General features: G+C 52.6%; 1 protein-coding gene across 45 annotated transcripts in view; it reads right to left on the bottom strand.

The window, feature by feature from the left end:
• The window catches only part of BANP (BTG3 associated nuclear protein), a 129,035-nt gene that overhangs the window by 10,443 nt on the left and 92,701 nt on the right, over positions 1-25,891 (bottom strand). For 17 of the 45 annotated variants that reach the window (XM_077986653.1, XM_077986670.1, XM_077986648.1 and 14 more), the window contains one exon: positions 1,274-1,339. The exons of the other annotated variants lie outside the window; for them this stretch is intronic. In XM_077986653.1, coding sequence (XP_077842779.1) covers positions 1,274-1,339 — 66 coding nt within the window. The remainder of the gene's footprint in view (positions 1-1,273; positions 1,340-25,891) is intronic. 45 annotated transcript variants of the gene reach the window in all.

The following is a 25,891-nucleotide window of genomic DNA, read 5'->3' as shown; positions in this document are numbered from 1 at the left end:
GGCAATGTGGTTTTAGTTTACATGAACGCAGCTCAGCTGAAAATAAACAGAATTTTAGGAAAAAGGAGCAGGAGGCACTTGTTTTTGGGAACAGAGGCCAGTGTCAGAGACCGAGTCCAAGCTGGGTTCCTTTGAGCGCCTCCTGGCTGTGGGCATGGCCGAGGCCCTTCATCAGGCAGCCAAGCCCGCAGCACCCAGCAATCCACAAGGCAGCACCAGTGCCACAGAGAGAAATGACACCAAACTCCCAAGTTTCACTCAAAGGAAAATTACTGCCCCTTGGTAATGTCACCCTTGGGGGTGAGGAATGTTCCCTGGACATTTACTTCTCGTTAATACATTTATTGGGCAGTTCAGTTCCACATTCGTGAACCTCATCTCAGAGTCTAAAAGCTGTGTACTCTGAGGGACCCCCCGGCAGGGGGCCCTTTCGTGAGGAAAGGCTCTTTTGAGTCCTCGGTGCTCTAAGGAATGTGTCTGGAAGAAGCCCCGTCTGCCCCAAGGCCACCTCGCATGGTCACAGCTCGCCCTGCACCTGCTGCAGTAACGGGACGGCGGAGGCTGCTCGGACGCTGTCCCAGGAGTGCAGAAGTCGCAGGCGCAGGTGTACACCCTCTCCCGCTCCCGTCCCCACCAAGAACCCTAAGCTGGGCAGTGGACCCAGGAGGGACAGGAAGGAGGTAGAAGGCAAGCATGGCGGGGGGTCCTCCCAGAGCGGAGCTGCTCTGCTGGCGACACCGTGGGGCTGGGATCCTGCGGGCTTCCCGGGATTGGGGTGCCCTTCCATACCTCGCTTTGTCTGTGCTCTAGCTGAGCAAGCATGCAAGCTGGTCCTGCCCACCAGCCCAGTTCTCCTGAATAAAAACAAAAGCAAAGCCGGTCCCTGTTCTCCTCCCTCCTAGGTTGACCAGTTCAGCCTGAGGGAACCATCGCCACGGTGCTATCAATTTTCTGAACAAAAGATGGCGAGAAATCCTTCCCCCCGGTTCCTGTCATGTCTTCAGAAAGCACCTGCGAGCGCATCTCACGGCAGCCGGCTGTGCTAGGTAGAGCCACCCACCCCACCAAGACACCCAGGTCCCAATCCCTGGGCCCTGTGCTATGACTTTACATGGGCAAAGGGACCTCACAGATGTGGCTCAACTGATCACCCTCACATGGTGAGATGACCCTGGATGGCCAGGTGGGCCCAGTGTCATCACGGGGGTCTTTAAAAGCAGAGGCTCCTCCCAGCCACAGAGGGTGGGGGAGATGGGATGTACAAAGGACTCACCTGGCCACTGCTGGCTTTGAAGACGGATGGGGCCAGGAGGCAGGGGATGCGGGTGGCCTCTAGAAGCTGGAAAAGGCAAGAAAACGAATTTTCCCCTGGAGCCTCCAGAAGGACCAACCCTGCCTTGCTTTCAGCCCACTGAGACCCAGGATGGGCTTCTGCCCTCCGGTAGAGCCATGGGGTCTGCGGTCGTTTGTTACGGCAGCCACAGGAGCCTCCAGCCAGGTCCCCAAAGGGCTCTTTATTAAAACATCAAATTCCCAAACAGCAAAAACAACAGAAACAAAAGGCCTGGCAGTCTGTGCCTTCAGGGCGGGCTGGCAGCTGCAAGGAGAGCAACCACTCTTTTCCATTAGAAAGAGTTTGCACTGTAGGAGGTTTTAAAAGCCAAAACAAAAATTGGAGGAGAAAAAAAATGAACCGTCCTCTGACTCGTGTTCCCCTGGTGGCCACTGGGCTCTAGCTGCTTCCCAGGGCCTCCTAACAGCCTGAGGGCCACGGCCCTCAGAAGCTGAAGGTGGGGTCCTGGCTGTCTCCTGTCCCAGCCAGAGGAGTGCCCTGGGGGCAAGAGGCAGCATCCCCACCCGCATGCAGGTACCAGGCTCCCATCTAGCACTGCCAGCCATGGGGGCCTCCAAGGGAGTCTCTGTGTCTGGAAAAAGCATCATTGTTTTTTAAGGGAGGAAGGCATGTCCAGGAGGGGTCCCCAAGCCTCCTCAGTGAGTGCCACGTGGTACCACACAGGCACCCAGCCTGGCGATGCCCTCTCCTCGGCAAACCCGAGTGGAGGAAAGTCAAGGGGAAACATGGCCAACCCAGTTCTGGCCTGGACACCTGACTGCTTCCTACGAGCATCTGTCCACGGGAGGCAGGTGAGCTGTTTTGCTCATTCAAGGCCCACTCACTTCCTGAACCCTAAGTGAATGGGCACATCTGTCCTCCAAACAAAAGCCACTCTCCCAGTTCCATGATGCCACCACTGCTTCCAAGGGTGCTAAGGGAGATGAAGCCACTGTCCCTGACCACAGGTAACCACAGAGCAAGAAGGGTGCAATGGACGCACAGGGCGGTGGGAGCGCTGCCATGGAGGCAGGCCCCGCTGTGGACACACACCTGCCTCACCATCCACCACCTCGCTGTCCACCCCCTCCACTCTCCCCCTGCTCCCCTGCACCTCTCAAGCCCCCGGTACCTCCTGCCCCAGCCTCGCGCTCTGTTGCCTCTGAAGAGAGACCCCCAACCCTGGTCCCCCAGTGCCAGTGCCTGCTTGTGGTTGGCCCCCACAAGAACACGAGTTCCAGGGCAGCAACAAGGTCTATGCCTTTGTTCCTCACAAAAGCCTCAGTACCTCTTTCTTCAAATCTTACATGTACATTAAGTGTTTCGCTCATTTCTGAAAAACTTATCAAGACAAAATCAACATAGAAACATTTGAAAGTCGCGACTTTTCAAATGCATTCCCAGTTGAGAACATTTTCTACTTTTATTTCCATTTACCACTTGGGTATGCCTACCTTCATTGTTATTGTAAAGCTGCAAAGTTAGATTCTGAGGTTTCCGACACTGTAATTCTTCCAGTGTAATAAGCTGCATAGATCGTGTGAAAAGTCATGTCACTGGCAATGCTGGCAGGAACATCATCACTGTCAGGATGCCATGACGTGCCTTCCACAGCCAGAGGACGGCAGAACCGTCTTGGAAACCAGCAACACAGTTTCCCAAGTCTCATTAAGAACAGCTGTGATCTGATCTTAAACTCATCTATCAAGGGATCTTTTAAAACGTAAAGTGATTACAAAACCAACACAGGAGCTTGTGCATAGAAGGCGAGATGAGAAATGACCAGCGGTCACCCCACCGAGGGGCTGAGGGTCCTGGCTGGGAGGGGACTCACTTTCTCTATGGACCTGGTGGATTGTTTCATATTTTTGCCATATGTGGATTTCATAATGAAACACTGAATTCCTATTAACTAAGCAAGGACGCCAAGCCGGGCCATGTGGGAGGGCAGGGAGGACCACGACAACACAACTCCTCCTTCCGGGACCAGCGCCCAGGCCAGGGCAGAAAGCGTCCACGTCGGGGGGGGAGGGCCAAGAGGCGAGAGCCGAGGCACTGGGCCTGGAAACAAGGGAACTGGGGTCAGGGGCAGATACTGAAGGGCAGTGCCGTGAAACCCGCAGAAATGAAGGCATGGCGCACCCTGAGAAGTCATGCAGAAGGCGGCGGTGTGCCCTCCGTGTGGCTGCGCTGCTGCAGGCTGAGGGCACCTCCATGCACTGCGCAGCCTCTTAAAACACATGGGAGGCTGAGATACAATCTGTTGATTTGGACTTGATTTTAAATTGGTAAAGAGTAAAACTCAGGGGTCAGATCTTAAATGCGAAGCAGCAAAAATGAGGTCGTGCCAGGGTCCCCGCAGAATGCTGCACACCCCAAGATAAGTGCCCTGGATCCGTGCAGTCGATCCTGCTGCTGGGAGGACAGAGCCCCGCGACAAAAGGAACCCCAAGTCTGATGCAGGCCTTCAGGGGTAGAGCAAGCTGGGCTGAATTCCCACTTGGTGCCCAACAATGAATGTTCAATGCCTTCTTCCCTCTCCCTGCCGGCTTTATGTCTGGAGCCCGGCCCCGGTCTGAGGCATTTCCAAACCGGCTCTGGAATGCAGAAACCGCTCACGGGAACGGACAGTGTCCTGGCTCCCAGGCTCCAGTGACGCCGGCCTGCGGCTGAACTTCAAGCGGACTTCCCAAAGGGCAGCACCTCATCATCTCGAGGGAGGCTTGGGGACAGGGCTGGAGACACGTGCTACTTTCCCAGCTCCATTCAGAGGGTTTTCCCCTGAACATTTCCGAAACCGAGCCAGCTGTTTTCAGATAAAAGAAAGTGGCAGAAGGTAGGAATGGGAGCAGCCGACTGAGGGAATCCCGGCCTAAAAGCACTGCATTTTGAGCACACACATCTGGTTTCCTCTATCTACTGAGAATGCAGGAATTCTGTGTAATACGTAACTGAGATCATGCTAAACTGGTGTAACTCTAAGGTCAACGCAAGAAGCCCAAGGACTTCTCAGTACTATTCAGATACAAAATCCTGAATCTAACCAAGAATCCACTCAGGCGCAACGCAAAACCAAACCAAAGACCCCCACCCCCCATGCGCTGAAAGGATACACTCTGAACACTGCTGAAGTGTGTGGACAGAAACGAGGATGAAACCGCTAATCCACAGGGATGCTGGCAAAGCCAGGAAGTCCTTTGTGTTTGTCATTCAGCTTTGAATCCAACTTGTCAAGGTATGAGGGAAACCTAGATGTTCATTTCAAAAGTAGCTTCCTCATACTAGAAAAATGAGGTGCTCAGGCCGGGCGCGGTGGCTCATGCCTGTAATCCCAGCACTTTGGGAGGCCGAGGTGGGTGGATCCCCTGAGGTTGGGAGTTCGAGACCAGCCTGACCAACATGGAGAATTTTGTAAAAATACAAAATCAGCCAGGCATGGAGGCACGTGTCTGTAATCCCAGCTACTAGGGAGGCTGAGGCAGGAGAATTGCTTGAACCCGGGAGGCAGAGGTGGCAGTGAGCTGAGATCGCGCCATTGCACTCCAGCCTGGGCAACAAGAGCAAAAATTCTGTCTCAAAAAAAAAAAAGAAAAAGAAAAAGAAAAGACAAAAAAGCCCAAGGTGCTCAGAGAAAGAGGCTCATCCCAGTGATGCCCCCAACTGGCCTAAAATCTTTCTCCTATGTCCCTACAGCAAATGCCAAAAGGCCACATCATCATTCTTAAGCCTTTAAACCCACTGATGGGAATACTAATACGTGTCCTTAAATTCCACTTCTAATGCTTTTCACAAACCAAATCCCCCATTAGTGGATGGTCAGAAACAGCGCACACGCAGGCCAGCGCAGGCAAACGCAGACACCCGCTCCTCCTCCAGAACAAGAAACAGCGCACAGAGGCTTCTTGCAGACCTCAGGGTTTAAGTCAGCTGATCCAGCGTTTTAGAAAATCATCCTTCGGGCCAAAAAGGCTAAGTTTCAAAGCTAACAGGCTAACAGCTATAAGCCAGATTTACAGCCCGGAGCGATGGCAAGATGCCCCAGGGGACCCCACAGTCACACAAAGGTGCCTCCTGGCAAGCGGCACACACAGCAGTCCCCACACACGGCAGTCCCCACGCACGGCAGTCCCCACGCACGGCAGTCCCCACGCACGGCAGTCCCTACTGGGCACAGCAGCCCCCACGCACGGCAGTCTCCACGCACGGCAGCCCCCACGCACGGCAGTCCCCACGCACGGCAGTCTCTACTGGGCACAGCAGCCCCCACACACGGCAGTCCCCACGCACGGCAGTCCCCACTGGGCACAGCAGCCCCCACGCACGGCAGTCTCCACGGTGCTCCGCAGCTGGCTCCAGCGGTTCAGCATGAACCTCAAGCACAGCCTTGGTAGAAGGCAAAACAAAGGCTAAAAACTCAAAGGAAGGGAAGTGGAGGCCTGCGAGTGCCGCCCACCCCACCCTTCCAGCAGGGCGGTGCTCCTGGGAGTGACCTTAACCATGCGTGTGTCTTGGGGTCTTCTGACTGACTGGGGCAGGGTGGGGGACACTTAAGAACACAACCAAAGTCAACCCCGAGGCCTGTGGCACTCCCCATGGACCACAGGTCTCTGGCTTCTGGATGGTGAGAGGGAGGGTGGGTGGGCAGGGGATGAGGAAGAGTGGGAAGAAAGTAAGGATGTATCTGCATGACGCGTGCACAAGCCTCCCATCGCCATGGTGTTGCTCAGGCGTCCCCAGGAAAGGGAGAGGGGCAGGTCAGGGAGCCCGGCTGGGCTGCCATCCAATTTCACATCTCGAGGGCTGAGAGGCCAGCCCAGAGCTGATGGTGAGAAGAGCCTGTCCCTCCCCGCAGAAAGAGGCCACCTCCGCGTGCCTCCACGCACCCTCCAAATGGCACCCTTCTTGTGGCTCTGGTCATTTCTTTAACTTGGAAAACTTACTGTACGGCAGAAAAAAATATGTTTGAAGCCACTGTGATAGGGCAAAAGAACGAACTTCTAAAAACACGTGACCCAGCATTCCCGCTAAGCTCACTTCAGTCAGAAACCTCCGCACAGGACCGCTCGCGTGTCCAATGTCAGCTGCTCTCCCTCCTAATTGTGATGGAAAAACGCGGCTTTTAAACAGAGGGTGGGCCAGCCTTCCCAATCTCAGCCCCACACTGACCATCCGAGTGGAGGAATGACAAGCAGGCCAGACCAGGCTAGGCTGGGGAGACCCGGGGAGACCCAGAGAGACCCCTCGTCAGGTGGTCTCTGCCCGGAGGGCAATGCATGGTGGTCTCTGCACACACTTCAAACTGTGTTATGCTTAGAAACACACGGCCTCACCACTTGTGCCGACAGCTGGTCGCTATGCACTGGTGGCTAACAGCACCTCGGTACACTTCTCACACGAGCCGCTCACACGTCAGCACCTTCGGCCGCAGCAGACCATCCCTCACTTGGGTAAGTCAGAGCACCCACCATCTGCAGAGGAAGGCCCAGAGACGGACGGCTGGGCCAAGCCAGTCTCACCACACACTACACAGAGAACCCCGCCATGTGCCCACACACTACACAGAGAACCCCGCCATGTGCCCACACACTACACAGAGAACCCCGCCATGTGCCCACACACTACACAGAGAACCCCGCCATGTGCCAACCTCAGCCCTCCTGGGGTGTGTGTGTGCAGGTCTGGGGGCTGAAAGTGAGCCTTCCGCACCAGGCTATGGCTCCAGGTGACTCCACCCCAATGGCAGGTCTCAAGTGCACCTGACCTAGGCGCATTCAGCGGGGTGTCCATGACCATGCGGTCTCACACAGGGAGCAGAGGATGGGGCCTGGCGTGTGTCACATCTGACAGTGAGGTTGGTAGGGCCCTGACGGGACGCAAGGAGTAGCACACGTCTCTGTCGGGAAGCCCCAAAGCACCCAGAACCTCACCAAACTCACATCTTCCTGCAAAAAGCTTCATCTGTGTTGTTGGGCCAGGGCTCAGCACACGCCTGCAGGAATGTGGGGCCGAGGCGAGGCAGCGGCCATCATTCTGCCGAAGATGGTATGGGGGTGGGGAGGGTCCTGTGGCCTGAACCATGTCCCTTGAAAAGCAACTCTCAAGAACTTCTGGTACCTGTGAACTTGGGCTTAACTGAAAATGGACTCTGCAGACGTGAGTTACGGTGAGGCCACGCTGGGCTCAGGTGGGCCCTACCCCAGTGACAGGGGCCTTATGAGAAGAGGCAGATCTGAACACAGAGAAGCAGAGAAGGGGCAGAGACTGGAGCCGTGTGGCCTCAAGCCCAGAACAGCAAGCACTGCTTGGGAAGGGCGTGCCCCCTCGCCACAGCTTCATACACCTCCTCCACCCTACCCCGCCCCACCCACCGCCCCGCCCTTACAGCAGAGCCTCCAGAAGCAGGCCCTGCCCACACCTCCTGACATGGGGCTTCTGGAATTGTGAGGGAATGGACTTCTGTCATTTCTAAGGCCTGGGGTGGGGCTCACAGCCTAGGCCCAGTCTGCCCACTTCCAGGTCCTCAGCGGGAATGCGGTAACCCCACGCCCCTTGGCCACCTGGTCTTCTGTTGCCAAGGCTTCTGGTCTATGGCTTCCTGAGAACATCCTGAGGGCCCCCTCCTCCCACGTGTGGCTCCCCGCAGCAAGCTCAGAGGGGAGTGCCCCCTGCCCTCATAAAGGGGGATCTGAAGACCTCCCAGCTGCCTCTAGACACCCTCTCCCACTCCTCCCTTGCAGGGCGGGAGCAGGTCTATGGGAAGCACAGCTGCAGCAGCTTGACGCTGCCATGGATCCTAATAAAAGAGCTGCTAACATTCAGAAACAACGAGCATAGATAGCTTAAAAAGCCAAACTTAAAAAGGCATGGTGACTCACGCCTGTAATCCTGGCACTTTGGGAGGCCAAGGCTGGCAAATCACTGGAGGTCAGGATTTCGAGACCAGCCTGGCCAACATGGCAACACCCCGTCTCTACTAAAAAAAGAGACAAAAATTAGCCGGGCATGGTGGTGTGTGCCTGTGATCCCAGCTACTTGGAGGACGAGGCAGGAGAATCGCTTAAACCTGGGAGGCGGAGGTTGCAGTGAGCCTAGATTGTGCCACTGGCCTGGGTGACAGAGAGAGACTCTGTCTCGAAAAACAAACAATCAAAAGCCAAACTCCAATTTCCAACTCAGAAGAACCTGCCCTTTCTTCAGAAGGACTGCTAAGTAGCCTGACCCAGTTGTGGAGGACTGAGACATCCGTCCCTTACATGCAAGGGGCTGTGGCGTTCACCCAACTCAGCACAGGCAATGGCAGCTCTGAGGTTTGGGCCCCAACCCACCCTCTGGGAAGGAGCATAGCCTCGGGGCACCCTCTCTATCTGAGGCAAAATCCCAGAAAACGCCACATTTAGGCAAGAGCTACGGTGAGAGACACATGGAAACCGAATAGCCAAAAATGTTTTCAGGCCTAAATCCCCTTTCTGCACGCACAGCAAGGTGCTCCACCCCAGCATCTCAGCAACCTTGAGGCCTGCAGGTGATGCACCATGGGAGCAGCATGTGATCAACACTGCGTGTACAAAGGGCCCCAGGACCGCGCCATCCTCATGGCCCGACAGAGCAGGATTCACGTCGGTTCTCCTGGAACCATCAGAACTCTGGCTGCCCAAGGACGCATGTCACACGTGTGGCTGATAAACCTCTCCTCTCACAGGACTCGGCAGGGAAGCCAGGCAGAGCCTTCTGCCCCACAGTGAGGGGCTCCCTCTGGCATCTCACCGAGTGCCTGCCTGGGGTCTAAGCTGCTCCCCAGGCCCCGGGTGTGGAGGAGGCACAGACAGAGGCCCTACCACAGGTATGCACAGCGCCCCAGGGCTGGCTGAGAAAATACATGTGGGCCCGTGACCCCTTCCCCTTCCCCTTCCCCTTCCTCTTCCTCTTCCTGCCGGGGATCCTGTGCTCACGCACCTGTGGGAGCGCTCGGTTTTGGATGACGTGGTTCTCCCGGCTGCAGTCATGGCTACCTGCGAGAATCTCACAGGCCAATCTCCAGGGAGGTGTCCAGGCTCTGCAGCGGGTTTAACGCACCACCTCCCGTTTTCCGCAGAAACCCCAAGCTGCATCCTCAGCCCCGCAGCCGGAGAGCGCTGGCCTCCCTTCCTGTTAGAATTCCATGTGGTGTCTTCAGACACTCACGTTGGGAAAGAAAAGCTTGGTTTAAATGTGACAATTGCTCATCTTTACTCAGTTTGTTCTTGGCAAGTAATTTTGAGGTCAGCAAGTGGCCATTATCAAATCAATACCAAGAGTCAGAAACCCCTGCAAATGTTTTTCAGGTTAAAAATATTTCTCCAAACTTTCTCCACGTGAAAAACACCTAAGCAGCAACAATGACAGCTCAGCCAAGAGCAGGCACCTCTGGGAGGAGCTGGCGGGGAAATGGCTGCGCCCGTGACCTGCGTCCGGACGGTGCTGCTTTCAAGCCATTACTTTCTTACACTTGCATGAAAAACAAGAAACCAGAAGGAACTCTCCATCAGAAAGACGGTGTGGGGAGCAGACTTCATCATGGTGATTCCAGTCAGAAACAGCCACAGTCCAGAGAGAGCTCAAGCTAAAGGAGTCACGCACGGACACATCTGAACTGAGCTTATTTTATAAAATGCCGTAGTGAAGACTGTAATCACTCATACTGCAATCAAGGCATTGGCTTTCTCATCCCACACAGAATTGTGAGGGGAATTCCTGCAGGTGATGCCAGCCATGAGCTGCCCTCCACAAACACCCCGGACGCTGCCCTGGTCCCGCAGGCCCTGGCTGAGCGAGGCTCATGTCCTCCCTCGACAGGAAGGAGAGTGTCGGCCGGCCTTCCCTGCTCTCCTCGCGCTGTGGCCCACAAACCCACCGCCTGCTGCCTGACCCTGAGGGCATCGACACAGGGAGGGCGCAGCGCTCCCCTCCTCAGTCTTCAGATGACAGGAAAGAGAGTAGGACGCCGACTGCACAGTCACGGTGCCCCGCATCCTGCAGCAGCACGGCCCTGGGCTCGGCAGGGTCACAGAGCGACAGCAGCATGGCCCCGAGCAGGGCTTCAGAGAGGGGCGGACCGGGCCTGGGGCTCTCACCCCTGCCGTCCACTCCCATGTGGTCCCAGCACTGACCCAAACATGCCAGGCTCCTCTGCCAAGTGAGCACACTGAGCACCTCGTGAGCTGGGTGAGGAAAGCCTTGGGAGTTAACATGGGGCTGCTAGGGCTGCTGACCACATCGCAAGGCCAGCATTTGGGCCAGTGTGAGGCCCAGCACCCTGAAGGCAGGTGTGAAGGAGACCTGCAGTTGCCCCACACAGGCCCTGATAGTGGAAGCCTGGGGAAGGTGGGGAGCAAGTGCTCACATGTAAAAGGGAATCTTAGACATGTGAGTCGGGAGGGCACAGCCCGGCATGGACAACACGGCCCTCTGGTGTGTGTCCTGCTGGGTGCCAGGCCTAGAGTCCACCGTGGACAGCACGGCCCTCTGGTGTGTGTCCTGCTGGGCACCAGGCCTAGAGTCCACCGTGGACAGCACGGCCCTCTGGTGTGTGTCCTGCTGGGTGCCAGGCCTAGAGTCCACCGACCGGCTGCAGTCTCCAATCACATCCTAACAGCTCAGTTGTCAGCCCTATGGATGCACTGCTCAGCCTAAAATGAGCAGGTGCAGGGACCACAGTGGGTTTGCTAGGAGGACCCAGGTGCTGGGTGGTTGGCATGGAGGTTATCCTGTGATGTTATTAATAGCTCCAATTTGGGGCCAGGTGCAGTGGCTCACGCCTGTGATTCCGACTCTTTGGGAGGCCGAGGCAGGCAGATCACTTGAGGCTAGGAGTTCGAGACCAGCCTGGCCAACGTGGTGAAAATCCGTCTCTACTAAACATGCAAAAATTAGCCAGGCATGGCCGGGCGCAGTGGCTCACGCCTGTAATCCCAGCACTTTGGAAGGCTCAGGTGGGTAAATCACGAGGTCAGGAGATCAAGACCATCCTGGCTAACATGGTGAAACCCCATCTCTACTAAAAATACAAAAAAATTAGCTGGGCATGGTGGTGGGCACCTGTAGTCCCAGACACTCAGGAGGCTAAAGCAGGAGAATGGCAGAGCCTGCAGTGAGCCAAGATTGCGCCACTGCACTCCAGCCTGGGTGACAGAGCGAGACTCCATCTCCAAAAAAAAAAATTAGCCAGGTGTGGTGGCAGGCACCTGTAATCACAACTACTCAGGAGGCTGAGGAAGGAGAGTCACTTGAACCTGGGAGGTGGAGGTTGCAGTGAGCCAAGATCACGCTACTGCACTCCAGCCTGGGTGACAGAGCGAGACTCTGTCTCAAACAAGCAAGCAAACAAAAAAGCTCCAATTCTGCCAGTAGGGAAACGGAGTCCCGTTAATGGGGCTAACTTATGTGCCCAAGATTGGAGAGCTGGCGAGAACAAAGCAGAAGAGGCTTCGAGTGCAGTTCTCCCCAGCTTCCCCCAGACCAGCCCATCGCGCACGCTGCCTGTGGCAGCCAGAGCCGTTCCCTGTCCAGGACAGAAACCTTAGGAAAAGGGGAAGAATGGCAACAGAGCGACACATGTCTCTAAGAAACTTCAAAAGCTTCACTGGACTTTAAAAATAAAGATTTCCCTGTAAAACAGCGAGGAGAATTATTTAGCCAAAACCCTGCTACTTCAGCTTGTGTGATGAAAGGAACGTGGCTTCGAGGCTGTGACTCCACTTCTGTTCTGCTCCTGGCCGCCCACCTGCTCATCACTCACGTTTCCCTGTGGCTGTACTCCAGTGACCCTGGCGGCGCTGCTGGGAGCTCAGGTCCGGCAGAATGTCTTCCCGGGAGCCAGACTCAGACTCGCCAACCAGTTCCCCTGCTAAGCGGACTTTTCAGGAGCCCAGCTTTCTCCTCCCTACAGCAGCAGCCCTTCCTCAACAACCCAGGTGCTGCGTCTCCTTCACTCTCAGAACCTACTGAGGACCAGGTGTGGCCTCCTGAGGTTTCCATGCTTCTGGCTTCGTCACACCCGCCTTGCCTCCCTTAGCTGCATCCCTACTCTTCTTAAGGTCATGCTCTGCCACCAGCAGGAGCACGGTCCTCAGCACTGCGGTACAGGGGTTCTGACCAGGCAGCATCGCTGATCCACACCGGCCGTGAGGGATACCACTGCAGGAGCAGCTGCCAAAAGCAGGAGCAGCGGCTCAGGGGCCGACCAGGAGGGAGAAGGAAAAGCCGGCAGGGGCCCCTTTATGGGCTTTTCGTTGATCTCACTTTGGGAGTCAACGTAAACAATGCCCTGAACGTTATAAATAAGAGATTGTCTACACATGAAAATAATTCCTGGGTTATTTTTCTACCCTTGATGCATATTTTATGTCCAGAGCTAATTATGCAATGCAGCCAAGAGCAGCCATGGGTCCAAGCTGCTTCTTCATCACAGCCTCCCAGTCCCATGGTCTCGGATACCACAGGCTCCCTGCAAACCCCGGGCAGGACACACGTTTCATCTGGGGCTGCGACTCCTTAGAGAAAATGGAAACAACGATGGTGGTGGGTTTTATTAAAACTTTGCCAAGTTCCCCTGTACTGCCTATGTGAGAGGAAACAGCCCGTCCAGTGGTCAGAGTAAAGAGGAATCCCTCTGAGGCTCTGGTCTGTGGATCAGAAATGGCCCCTGTGCTAGAGTCGCTTAGGAAGCCACAGCACTGCCGTGGAGCTGGGCCCTGCTGCGGACCAAGCCACACTTCTACACCTAAGGCCTTACAGGGCCCAAGGGGGAGCTCGGTCGACGAAGGCGCCTGACATCAGCACGTCCCGGCCCTGCCCGCCGTCCTCCTTGGGCCCACCCGCGTGAAACCCGACAAATCACAAGCTCCCGTTTGAGGAAGAAAAGGATCTTTGTTCGCACTGTCCTTCAGTTTCCCAAAGGCCAGTGAATCAAAAAACATAAGCTTCTCTTTCAGGCATCTCAACACACTCTTAGCACCAGCTTTAACGTTTTAACCAGGCACCGGCACAGTCCTGCATCTACAATTTCTAGATGAAAGATTCCTCGTAAATACACAATGAATTTAACAGCCACTCAGCGGTTCAGTCTCAGAGTGAAAAAAAGGTAGGAAATTATATTACGCTTGAACCCTTTCTTCTCCCGTGTAACTCCGCCGTTTCATAGTTTAAGGGGACAGGAGTGTGACTTCAATCAGGCTCCCTGGCCCACACCAAGCCTCGGCGCCCTGGCTTGTCAGAGCACAGGCGACCACTCGCTGCCCCGCACCGAACTGTCCAGAAAGCGCTCCCTGCGTGCCCCGCACCTCCTCACTGCGGGCATCCGGCCAGCACCACTCGCCCTGGCGTCCAGGGTGCGGGGACAGGGCCAGCGCGAGTCACTGCACGCCCCTGCTGCCCAGACGCCCCACCCCACCCAGATGCCCTTGCCATCTCTCTTACTTGTCAGACGTCAGATTGTCTCGCACAGTGCCACGACTCCCCTTCTGGGATGTAAGAATCAGGACCCAAACACTGCCAACACGAAGGGTGTGAAGAACATTCTTCCAATTTTACACAACGTGGGCCAGAGTGCGTGCATTTTGCAAGAGGGAAAAGCCGGGGCCTAAACAGAATCAGCATAAAGCGACCTGAGGGGTGTTTTCCACTCCTTGTTTCTGGATTCTGACAACGTGAACATGTGGAGGGGACCCCAAGAGTCTCCAGGGCATCCCCCTGGAGAAGGCCACCATCCTTCCTCCAGAGGCCAGGAATCCTGGTGCAGCAGTAACGCCCGGGTTTCCTTTCGTCAGCAGCTGTTCTGGTAGCCTTCCAGCAGATAATTCCTGGGGCAAAAGGGTCCTTTACACACCCATTAGCTGCCCTGCACAGAGGCACCCACAGCAACAGGCGCACCAGGCAAGCTCTTGGGTACTGGCCTGCACCCCACATTGAAGCGTCCCACACCAGCTGTGTGAAGTCGCTAAACCCCCACAACGCGGCAGGCCTGCCCACCAGAAAAGGCAGACACGGTTCAACAACGGTGACAGAAAAGTCTCAGAACACCCAAAGAATCACCAAAACCACCTTATTCAGAAAAACTTCTCACATTTGGATCCTACCAAAAGGATATGTAAAATTATTCAGAAGTCACACTTTTTCTGCTTATTGAGTTAGAGCTTTAAATCAGTACTGTTTTGTATGTTTTCATGATTAAAGATCTGGTGAACATAAGCCATAGTTTTAAATGGCTCAAACGAGAGTATTTCCAAATATTTTGTATTCATTCACTCAACGATCACTCAGCACTGCCAATTACACCACACCTGGTATGAGGAGGAACAGAAATGGATACTGCCAAGTACACCACACTGGGCATGAGGAGGAACAGAAATGGATAAAATTTGTGTTTTACATTATTTAAACTCTTTTACTTAATCTTTTAAAAATATATTTGAAAATGGCAAAATTGACCAAAAACAATCTTCGAATCATCAGGCCTGCCACCACTTCTGATGTCACAGAGTCTGATGTGGGGCTAAACAAAAGGGCCAGGGGGGTGCAGGGGCCAGCGTGAAGCGTGGCCAGAGCAGTGGGAGCATCTCAGGGATTGTGATAAAGACACTTCCACTTCAGCTAACAGCGAGCCCTTCAAAGGCACCATTGTTTCAACTGAGTAAAACACTGAAAATGTACATTTCACTCATCATTTCATCTATGTTCTCTCTCTAAAAAAAAAAAAAAAAAAAAAGAGGGAGAGCGAGAATACGCTTCCCAGCCAAACACTTTGTCCAGCTTGTCCTGGGCCCTTGCCTGACTTAAAGATTCTTCTATGCTGCAACCACAGACAGTGTCCCAAGAATTCAACAGGACAAAAATGATAGCCCTCAGAATAGTACACCTATTTCACTGACTAGTCGTCACTCAAGCCTGAAACTACCTTCCTTGCTGCTTGCCAAAACAGACCAAGAAGCTAAGGAGCAGAAAGTCCCTGGAGTTCCGCAGCCACTCCACACTCTCAGAACACTCTGCTGCATACGACAAGCCTGTTATGGAGCCACAAGGACCCCTTCAGTGTCAGAGCCACAGGCAGGAGACACCACGGTCTCCCTTTGTAAGTCAGGGTCCCGCCTCCCCAGACAGGGCAAGGAACCTGAAGAGCCGGCTGTTCAGGTGGGCCTGAGCCCCCCAGCAAGGCAGCAGGAGGCATGCGGGCAGCTCCACACCTTTCCTAGGCGGTTTCTTGGGACTAGTCAACACCAAACTCACTCCACTTCTGACCTTTTATGGTTTAAATTACATTTTCCACCATTTCTGGTAGGGAAGGCTTTTCCATAAGAGATTAATTCCCTGAACCACTGAGAGTCTCCAAGATTTCTGCCTGTGTTTTGGCGTGCGATGCAGGAATGTATTTTCTTGATGGGAGCATTTTTATTAAAAGTGACACAGGGTGTGTGTCTAGGAAAGCAAGATGATCCTCCCTCTGTGACAAACCATTTAGAGCGGCCTAAAGCCTCCTAGAAATACAAGAGGCCATTTTTCAGCTATAGATAAAGACACCCTGCACACTCACACTCCTCCTCCTCACTCTCCAAAAAAATCCTACACGGAAAATGTTGGACATTTCCCATGTCTTCTAATCTTTTTCCCAGCTGGGTCCAGAAGGCCTTATTTCATGGAAAAAGATTCTGAAGGCCTCTGAAACTTACTCTTAAGCAAAGTATCAGGAGAAACACAAATGCCAAAGATGGGAGAGAAGGTGAAAAGCTTCAGGGTCACCAAATCTGCTGTCAGCTGAACCCTGGTCAAGTCATCACACATGTACGCAGTGGGAAGGCCCTGGATCTGTCACTGCTTTGCTAACTACGTATGTGTCATGTGTACGTACACACATTTGATTATTCAGGGGTGTGTGTGGGGAGGGGGTGGGTGGGTGTACACATTAGAGATGGGTTTACCAGAACATACACAAAATACCTCCTAGCTTTTCCAGGGATTTCACATTGTTTAGCCTATAAACGTATATAAGCTCTCTTTGTGCAAATCTTAGATAACATTAGCTATATCTGTTAAAAAAAAAAAAAAAAAGGCAAAAAAGGGCAAAAAAAAAATCCCAGTATTAAAATACACATGTACTAGAAACAGTACTAAATAATGTCATGATTCACGATCTAAGCAGCATGATTAATACTCAAGCCTTGAAAAGTTTCCCATATGACTGAAAATCTTCCAAATACAGAGAAAGAATTGACCCAGATTTGAACATCTCAATAGATATAATATCCCCTAGGAACAGTGTTTGGTACTAACTGCGCAAAACATACTGCACATTGGATTCAATCTGCAGAATCAAAATTCAACACTGTGAAGTTTTATCCTGAAGCAACACTGAGGACCTTCCATTTCTATCACACCTAAGCCACTACTCAAGGCCCACATAGTAAGGCCAGAAGCCATGCCCACTGACCCTCCATAAAAATTCCTGAGCTGGGCAAAGGAGGCACTGTCATTTAAATCTCAACAGGGAGAGGGTGAGAGGCCAAAAACAAGACAGATTAGAACACAACTCAGGATAATCAGGAAATTAACTTGACTCCTTGACAGTGCTGATGCTGTTGATGGCTGTGATAGCCCTGGGAGTGGTGGTGGTGGCAGAGGTAAGGGCAATGGAGAGGGTGACAGGGACGATGGCGGCAGAGGTCACGCTTGTGAAAGATGAGTTGTTGTTGGTAGTGGTGGTGAGGATGAGGGACATAATGGCAGTGGCTGTTAGGGTGGTTGTGCTGATGATGTTGATGGAGATGACAGTAGAGGTGGTGGTGGTAGTGGTTGTTAAGGTGGTTGCATTGATGATGATGATACAGTGGTGGAGGTGGTAGTAGTGTTTGTCAGAGTTGTGTTGATGATGATGATGGAGATGATAGTGGTGGAGGTGGAGGTCGTTGTGTTGGTGATGATGGTGGAGATGGTGGTGGTGAAGGTGGTTGTGTTGGTGGTGATGATGGAGATGACAGTGGTGGAGATGGTGGTAGTGGTTGTTAGGGTGACTGTGTTGGTGATGATGATGTTGGAGATGACAGTGGTGGAGGTAGTGGTTAAGGTGGTTGTGTTGGTGATGGAGATGATAGTGAAGGAGGTGGTGGTGGTAGTGGTTGTTAGGGTGACTGTGCTGGTGATAATGATGGAGATGGTAGTGGTAGAGGTGGTTGTGCTGGTGATGATGATGCAGATGACAGTGGGGAAGGTGGTGGTGGTGGTAGTGGTTGTTAGGGTGGTTGTGTTGCTGGTGATGATGATGGAGATGACAGTGGTGAAGGTGGTGGTGGTAGTGGTTGTTAAGGTGGTTGTGTTGGTGGTGATGATGGAGACGATAATGGTAAAGGTGGTGGTGGTAGTGGTTAGGGTGGTTGTATTGGTGATGATGATGGAGATGATAATGGTAAAGGTGGTGGTGGTAGTGGTTAGGGTGGTTGGGTTGGTGATGATGATGGAGATGATAGTGGTTGAAGTGGTGGTGATAGCAGTTGTTAGGGTGGTTGTGATGATGGTGATGATGGTGGCAATTATGATAATGGTGAGGATGATGGAGATGACAGTGGTGGAGGTGGCAGAGGTGGTTGTGTTGGCAGTGGTGGTAGGTGGAGGTGATGATGATGGTAGAGCTCTGGGGGAACTGCAGGCAATATTCAGGAATCATGACAGTTGAGTTCCGGATGTATCCCTGACTTTAACTCCCTGAACGGTCCTGGAAAAGCTCCTGTCTACTGTCCTCATCTCCAAAGTAAGAGTAGCACTCAACCTAGTCACTGAACTGAATCTCATTTCTCTTCAGAAATACACGACAGGTAAAGATATAGGAGAAAGCAAGTCTCCAACTTCAGAGAGGGGCCCCTGAGTTAATGCAGGCAGAGCGCTACCTTGTGACAATGCTTTAGAAGGTATATTTCAGCTTTCTAAGGATAACTTGGATATGCCAGGGAATGTCCATATGCTGCCATTTGAGCTGAAGTGACCTCTGATGTATCTTTCTTGTGTTTTGTTTTGATTTTCTTTAGTAACAATGTAGTAGTAACTAGAACAACACATACACCAGCATCTGTCCAGGAATGGGTGCCTGTCCTTGGCTGTTAGAGTGCCCAGTGAGAAAAACTCCAGATACGGTGCTCCAAGAGGTATTTGAGGTCAGATAGTAGCAGCTACCAATTCCAGAAACACACTGATTTGGAGTATTATTTCTTGGTCATGTGAGGAAATGTTTAGGTCTTCACTTTATTTTCTTAAACTCCTCAAATAAATGCGATGAATGGAAATCAAACGATACCTCAGAAATTGTATAAACCTGGAATTTTTAAATCTAGATTTTTTAATGTAGGCAACAAAGCTCTAAGTCTATTTAGCAGTTATTATTTAATGATGCATAATTATAAAAATGTACTTATCTGCCGAGCTGCCCCCAACAAAGTACACAATTAATAAATCAAGAGAAATCCTGAATTTCTCTCTGTGGATTTTTATGCCAGGTGGGTGGGCTGCTGTCTTCCTGAGATCGCAACACCAGAGGTGACAGAACAGCTCCACAACCTGCAACTGTGGCAGGGAAAGGCACCCTGAGAGAGGGAAGCGTGGCTCACCGAATCAGTGTCTGCGTGGGAACACATCGCCTTCAGCACTGCAGCAGTGCCTGGGAATGGCGGCACTTCCCGTGTGCCTACTGTGCGTGGGGCACCGAGGCCGAGCCCCAGGGAGGCATGGGCTCCTGCAAAGCCCATGATTTCTACACGCTCACTGCGTGCTGGGCACGGATCCTGCCCTTAAGGGGCTCCACGTCTACACATGTAGGGCAGCGACAGGCCCTGAAAGGTGCCGCACCCCACCCATGCCCTACAGGCCGCCCCACACCTCAGTCTTTTCAAATTCAAGATTCTGGCATGGATATTTTGCCCCATCCCTCAAGGGAAGCACAGTTTCCACAGAGGTTCGAGGGGTCTGCAGCCTCAGCCCTAAACCGCCAGGGAGTCCCCGTCCTGGGAGCCTTGATCTCATGCTGTGAGGCCCCCAACTATGCGGGGGCTGCAGTTGACAGCCTGGCTGTGGCAGCAAGAGATCACGGGAGCAAGAGTGACTGCTCAACTCGCTATGCAGGACAACACTCTCGTGTTTAGTGTTCTATAGAGTTCTGGGATGTCTGCAACCTATCAGCAAGCAGTTGAAAAGCAGCAGGTTGGGTGTGGTGGCTCATACCCATAATCCCAGCATTTTGGGAGGCCGAGGCAGGCGGATCGCTTGAGCTCAGGAGTTCGAGACCAGCCTGTGCAACAGGGCAAAACCCCGTCTCTATAAAATAAAAAAATCAGCAGATCGTGGTGGTGCGCACCTGTAGTCCCAGCTACTCGGGAGGCTGAGGTGGGAGGACTGCTTGAACCTGGAGGCAGAGGCTGCAGTGAGCCGTGATTGCGCCACTGCACTCCAGTCTTGACAACAGAGACTGTGTCTCCAAAAATAAAAAATTAAAATTAAAATTAAAAAACAGCAAATACACACTTATCCAAATGATGGGTTTCTGAGTGCAGATGCTCTTACACAATCTCGGCTCACTCGTGCCTGGAGACTCCTGTGGCTGCAACACCACTTAGGCCACTGGCAGTTCAAGATGCTCAACACAACCATTAACAAGTGTGTGTCTTAAAGAGGCACAGCTATTAGTTTAAAAACCATCTTGTCAGGCTAGGCGTGGTGGATCATGCCTGTAACCCCAGAACTTCGGGAGGCCAAGGCAGGTGGATCCCTTAAGCCAGGAGTTCGAGACCAGCCTGGGCAACATGGCAAAATCCTGTCTCTACAAAAAACACAAAAATCAGCTAGGTGTGGTGGCACGAGCCTGCGGTCCCAGCCACCGGGAGGCTGAGGTGGGAGGATCACCTAAGTCCGGGAGGCAGAGACTACAGTGAGCCAAGATCACACCACTGCACTCCAGCCTGGGGAACGGGGTGAGACTAATGTCTCATCGATTAGATGGATGGATGGATGGATGGATGGATGGATAGATAGATAGATACACAGATAGATGCAGACAGACAGACAGCATCTTGGCTATGTTTAGCTGCATCTGTCCCTGTTAATCTTCGCTGACACGTCAGGAATAAGATCGGAGGACAAGGATTCCCACCCTTGTGAACATGACTGAAAAGCTCACCAGCCGGCCACGCCCACACACCAGCTCTTTCCTGAAGAGGGTTCTTAACCGGAAGAATATCGTACTATACTCCAATTAGAACACCACATTTCCTATACTGTACGCAATCTAAATCCCCAAGAAAACAATTATCTGTAAAGAAATCAGACGGAGGAGGAAACGCTTTTCCTTCTGGCACACTGAAACGCGTTAGAGATGTATGGTGTTCATTGGATGCCGTGTGGCTAGGGCGGTGTGTCACTGAGCGTGTGGCCACAGCATTCTCCATTCTCGGAGTGCCTGAGCCCAGCCATCTCCCCCGTGACTCCACCTGGAAAACCCTATGAAGAGCTGTGGTGTTTATGAGAGATACTGGTTTTGTCCCTGGTTCCTGGCCCGTAACTCCCACAGCCCTGGTTTGTCTCTTGTTACGATGCCAGGTGTGTGGGCCTCAGGGGCAGGCTCTCACCTTCTCTCAGCCTCCTTTCACTCTTAACGATCCCCTGCTTGCTGACTGTGGGTCTTAAGACCCTCCCATGAGAGGGTCCCGCCCTAGACCCTGGGGAAGGAATGCTGATGTCACGAAGTTTCCATAAAAACCTAAGGCGGCGGGGTTCGGCGAGCTTCCAGGCAGCTGAACACGGGGGAGGTCCTGGAGGGTGGTGCCCAGGGAGGGCCTGGAAGCTCCATACCCCTTCCCCCATACCTCGCCTGACACATCTCCACATCTATAGCCTATGCAGTATCCTTTATGATAATAAACACAGTAAATAAAAGTGCTTCCCTGAGCTCTGCAAGCCACTCCAGCAAATTAATCAAACCCAAAGACGGGTCGTGGGAAGCCCGACCTGAAGCAGGTCGGCCAGGAGTATACCGAGGCCCGAACTTGCGACTGGTGTGGTTGGGGGCAGTCCCGGGGCCTGAGTCCTCGACCCGAGGGATCCGACGCTCTCTCCATGTCGGAACTGAATTAGAGGACACCCAGCTGGTGTCCACTGCTTGCTGTGTCCAGAAAAAAACCCACGTTTGATCCCTGCAGTCTTTTTGTGTGTTGACGACGGTCACAGTGTGAGAGCAGAGGAAAGGCGTGGTCCGCAGAGCTTTCCTGACACGAGGGTCCAGTGTGCCGCACAGTCTCAAAGACCCCGCCCCCCACCTGGCGAAGGCACTGACTTCAGCGCCTTCAATTTTGAGGTCAGAAACTGTGCTGAGCCCCGATTCAATGCCCAGAACACTGTTGGAAACCACCTCCTTTCTTTAATCTGTGTGAGCGCCGATTCAATGCCGAGAACACTGTTAGAATCGATGTCCTTTCTTCTGGCCCCTTCTTTCCTCCATTACTGAAATCCAACCTCCCATATGGTGTCTGCGCTTTATTTAATTCTACAATTGTGCTGCAATCTCCTCAATGAGACAGATTAGTTATTTCTCCAAATGATTAGATACTTCTGGAAAATTATTTTTAGTTGGCTAAGTCTTCGATCACATCAAATTAATCAGAACCATAGCAAATGTACCTCTTGCTATTTAAACTCTGATAACTGACTATCCCCTATATGATATACCAAAATTCTGCTCATATTTCACTGTCCAAATTGAAAAACTGTTTTGACAAAGTCACGGCCAGCTGCTAAAGCAACACGCGTCAGAGGACCCGACCCAGCAGGCCTTGGTGGTCTTTGAGCAGACCCTGCATGTCCCATTACCCATCAGCTTTCCTGCCTTCCCCAGGGGACAGCCCCCTAAGTCCCAGCATTTGCTTCGGCCAAGCCCTTGCGGACCCTGTTAATCAGGGTTAAATTTAGACAGAATCTTCAAAATTTGTTCACGACAGTACATAGTCAGAGCAGCGTAAAAAGAAAGCACAGTCACACCCAACATTTGGGTGCATTACTGCCAAGTACACCAAACATAGGAAGGAGCCCACCATGTACTGCGCCCCTAGCTCACTGGTATTTTAAATCCTCTGACGACCTGAACATGGTCTGCAGGAGTGGTCTGCGCTCTGTGGGGAGAATGGCTGTTCTGGGTGACTAGTAGGAGTACATTAGGGTTGTTCCCACTGAGAACATCAGACTCCAGTGAGGCCCGGCGCCCTGAATTACTGCCCTCCTGCACATGTCCGGGAAGAGCCTGGATTAGAATAAGGACACCACCCACAGCCATCCCAGCTCACACCCATGGGCACTGATCTTTGAGCTCCAACGAGGGCTGAAAGAACAGACATGCGCCATGTTCCATTCTACCAAGCCTGACTGACGCACACCCAGGCGAGGGGCCAAACGGCTTCCTGGTTCGGGGGAAGGAGCAAGGCCCATTCACTGACATGCATGAAAATGCTGCCTTGACTGAGACTCTCACTACCTAACGGAGATGTGGGGAGAAACTGGCAGTGTTCGCTAAGGAACTAGGGCAAGCAGTCTTGGCCCTTCCCCACCCTGGTGTTCTGTGTTATGTGATGCGCATCAAGCCTAAACTCCCGGCAGCCCCGGGAACTCCGGTTTGGGATTTTAAACAACACAAACAATGCCACCTCCCACCCAGGACCGCACGAGCTCACGGCTCCCTAAGATCACCAAAACACGTTCATGTGATATGGCTGTTTTTTTTTTTTTTTTTTTTTTTTGAGATGGAGTCTCGCTCTGTCGCCCAGGCTGGAGTGCAGTGGCGCGATCTCGGCTCACTGCAAGCTCCGTCTCCTGGGTTCACACCATTCTCCTGCCTCAGCCTCATGAGTAGCTGGGACTACAGGAGCCCGCCACCGCGCCTGGCTAATTTTTTGGGTTTTTTTAATAGAGACGGGGTTTCACAGTGTTAGCCAGGATGGTCTCAATCTCCTGACCTCGTGATCTGCCTGCCTCAGCCTCCTAAAGTGCTGGGATTACAGGCGTGAGCCACCGCGCCTGGCCAACGTGATACGGATTTTAAAGAACACAAACACAACACAGTGAAACCTCGACTCTACTAAAAATACAAAAATTAGCCAGGCGTGGTGGCGGGCGCCTATAATCCCAGCTACTCAGGAGGCTGAGGCAGGAGAATTGCTTGAACCTGGGAGGCGGAGGTTGCAGTGAGCCGAGATTGCACCACTGCGCTCCAGCCTGGGCAACAGAGCAAGACTCCATCTCAAAACAAAAAAAAAAATAATTAAAAACATTAAAAAAAAAAAAAACATAAACACCGACTCCCACCCAAGACCGCACAAGCTCACAGCTCCCTACGATCACTAGAGCACGTCCACGTTACGTTCAGTGTTTCTTTACCAAATCGTTCCATTCACGTGAAAGAATGAATTTTGTAGTCCAGATTGCTTTACAGTGACGAGGTTCAGATGATCTGCTTTAAAAGGTTCAGTCCTGGCGATCATTTTCACACGAGAATACTTCCTAGTTAATTAACTAATGCTTTGAGTATGCAGTTTTAAAACAGTATCTCTAAAATCACACACACACATTCACACATGCAAAAGGCAGAAGTGAAAGGCCGACCTCCGCATCAGGAGGCTCAAAGGGCCACAGTCCAGTGATGTCACTCAAATGAGCAGCTGTTACTCCTTGCACGTGTACAGGGTAAAGCTTCTGTCTGTAGACCTCAGCCCACCTACTCACCACCTGGGCACCAGTGCTTGTGTGGTCACTTTTTGAGGATTTGCACCGCCCCTCCCTGAGTGCTGGAGTGTGGACGGCATTCGCCAAGGGCAGCCCAGAGGCTGGTGAGTGCCAGGTGGACCATGTGCACCCAGCAAAGCCCACCAACTTCCTAAGCAGGTGCTACTGGCACCCCACTGCGGTGAAGAGGGCACTGAAGCACGAGGAAGCGACACTGCTGCATCCCAAGATGACAGACACTGAGGGAGCAGCCGCCCTGAGACTGGGACCTGTGGCGACTCTCCCACCCTCCACCCATCCAGTTCTCTCCCAAAAGATATGCCAACCACAGCCAGGCCCTCATCTGTGGCCAAGAAGAGTATCTGAGGAGGCGGCCTCAGGGAGAAGAAAGGTGCTGTGGTCAGGGTGGCACCAACTCCAATTCTCCACTCTACTCACAGGCTCCCCCACCTCTGGCTGGTTTGAGTGCCCAGCATAGCAGGGCTGTGTGGGGAGCGAGGGGAGTGCTTCTCTTCCGGGAATGAACGAGGGAGTCAGGCATGTTATATCCGACAAGTGCTGCAGAGGGAAGAAAGGTCCTTTCTGTTGCTGGAAGAGGCTGGGCTCTGGCCCCCAAGGGCTGCTCCCGCTGAGGCCCCTTGGTACAGTCCAGCTGCAACTGAGGCCTTCCTTTGGCCCCGGCCTCTTCTGCAAAAAACACTCAAATGCACGCACGGACAACTCTGTCAGAGGCTTGTGGATGGCGTGGAGGGGCGTGGCCAGCCACGGCAAACATCAAGCCATCTTCTGTCCCGTACCCGCCAAATGACCAACAGAAGGCCAGCCACGCCAAAAACCTGACTGCAGTTCTCAGGGATACTTCATTCTAATGCCCAAGTGACACGGATAATCCTAATTTTCCTAATCTAGATGAAAAGCCCTGAGAAGTATGCTAAAATTTTTTTTTAACTAGCACGTTTATAATCATTTTTCTTAAACTTGAATGTGATTTTTTTAAAAAGCTCCCCAATTCAAGAAAATCTTTTGATTTATCAAAATATGAGAGGAAGAATATTAGTATTTGCAGTGTAAACTTTATATAGTTGTAAGTTTTTAAAAAGTACTTAATTACACAGGTGCAGTGGTGCACACCTATAGTCCCAGCTACTCAATTACAACTCAGAACTACAAGCTCTTAAGAAAGAGACATTAACGATCATCCATTCCAGTATTTTTCAAAGTGTAGGTTGCAAAATCAATGCAATGTCTCATAGCCAGTTTTCAAAGAGACAAAAAGGAAGAGAAACAGAAAAGCAGAACAGAAAACAGAATAAAAAATACTAGTGCAATCAGCACACAGTAATACCGTTCTGTGGACCTGTTCTGACCATGTAAGTGTACACACGTGAGCGAGGGAGGAGGGCTCTGGAACCACCATGGAAAGCTGCCTTCTCGCTGTGGCCTGTTGTACTGTGGACCTGTTCTGACTGTGTGCACACGCACGAGCGAGAGAGGAGGGTTCTAGAACTGCAATGGAATGCTGCTTCCCGCTGTGGCTTGTGCAGATGCTGGTAGAGTCCAGCCATGCGGCGTGCGTGCACTCATCACTCCCGAGGCAGGCAGCCTCCGCCTCAGAATGAGAGTTGGCCTTTACGGGGAGTCTGCCCAGGTCATGCAGCACTGGCTCAGGGTACCCATGGCAGCAAAGCAGCTGCACCAAGATGCAGGTATGGCCAACCAGTGGCTCCTCTGCCAGCTCCTGAAGTGGCCAACTGGTCTATCCGCCTTGTGCAAAAGTTCCCATGGCCT

This window comes from Macaca mulatta, chromosome 20 (assembly GCF_049350105.2).
Source record: "Macaca mulatta isolate MMU2019108-1 chromosome 20, T2T-MMU8v2.0, whole genome shotgun sequence".
Lineage (NCBI taxonomy): Eukaryota > Metazoa > Chordata > Mammalia > Primates > Cercopithecidae > Macaca > Macaca mulatta.
The sequence above is the reverse complement of the archived record's forward strand: the minus strand, read 5'-3'. Positions and strand labels throughout refer to the sequence as shown.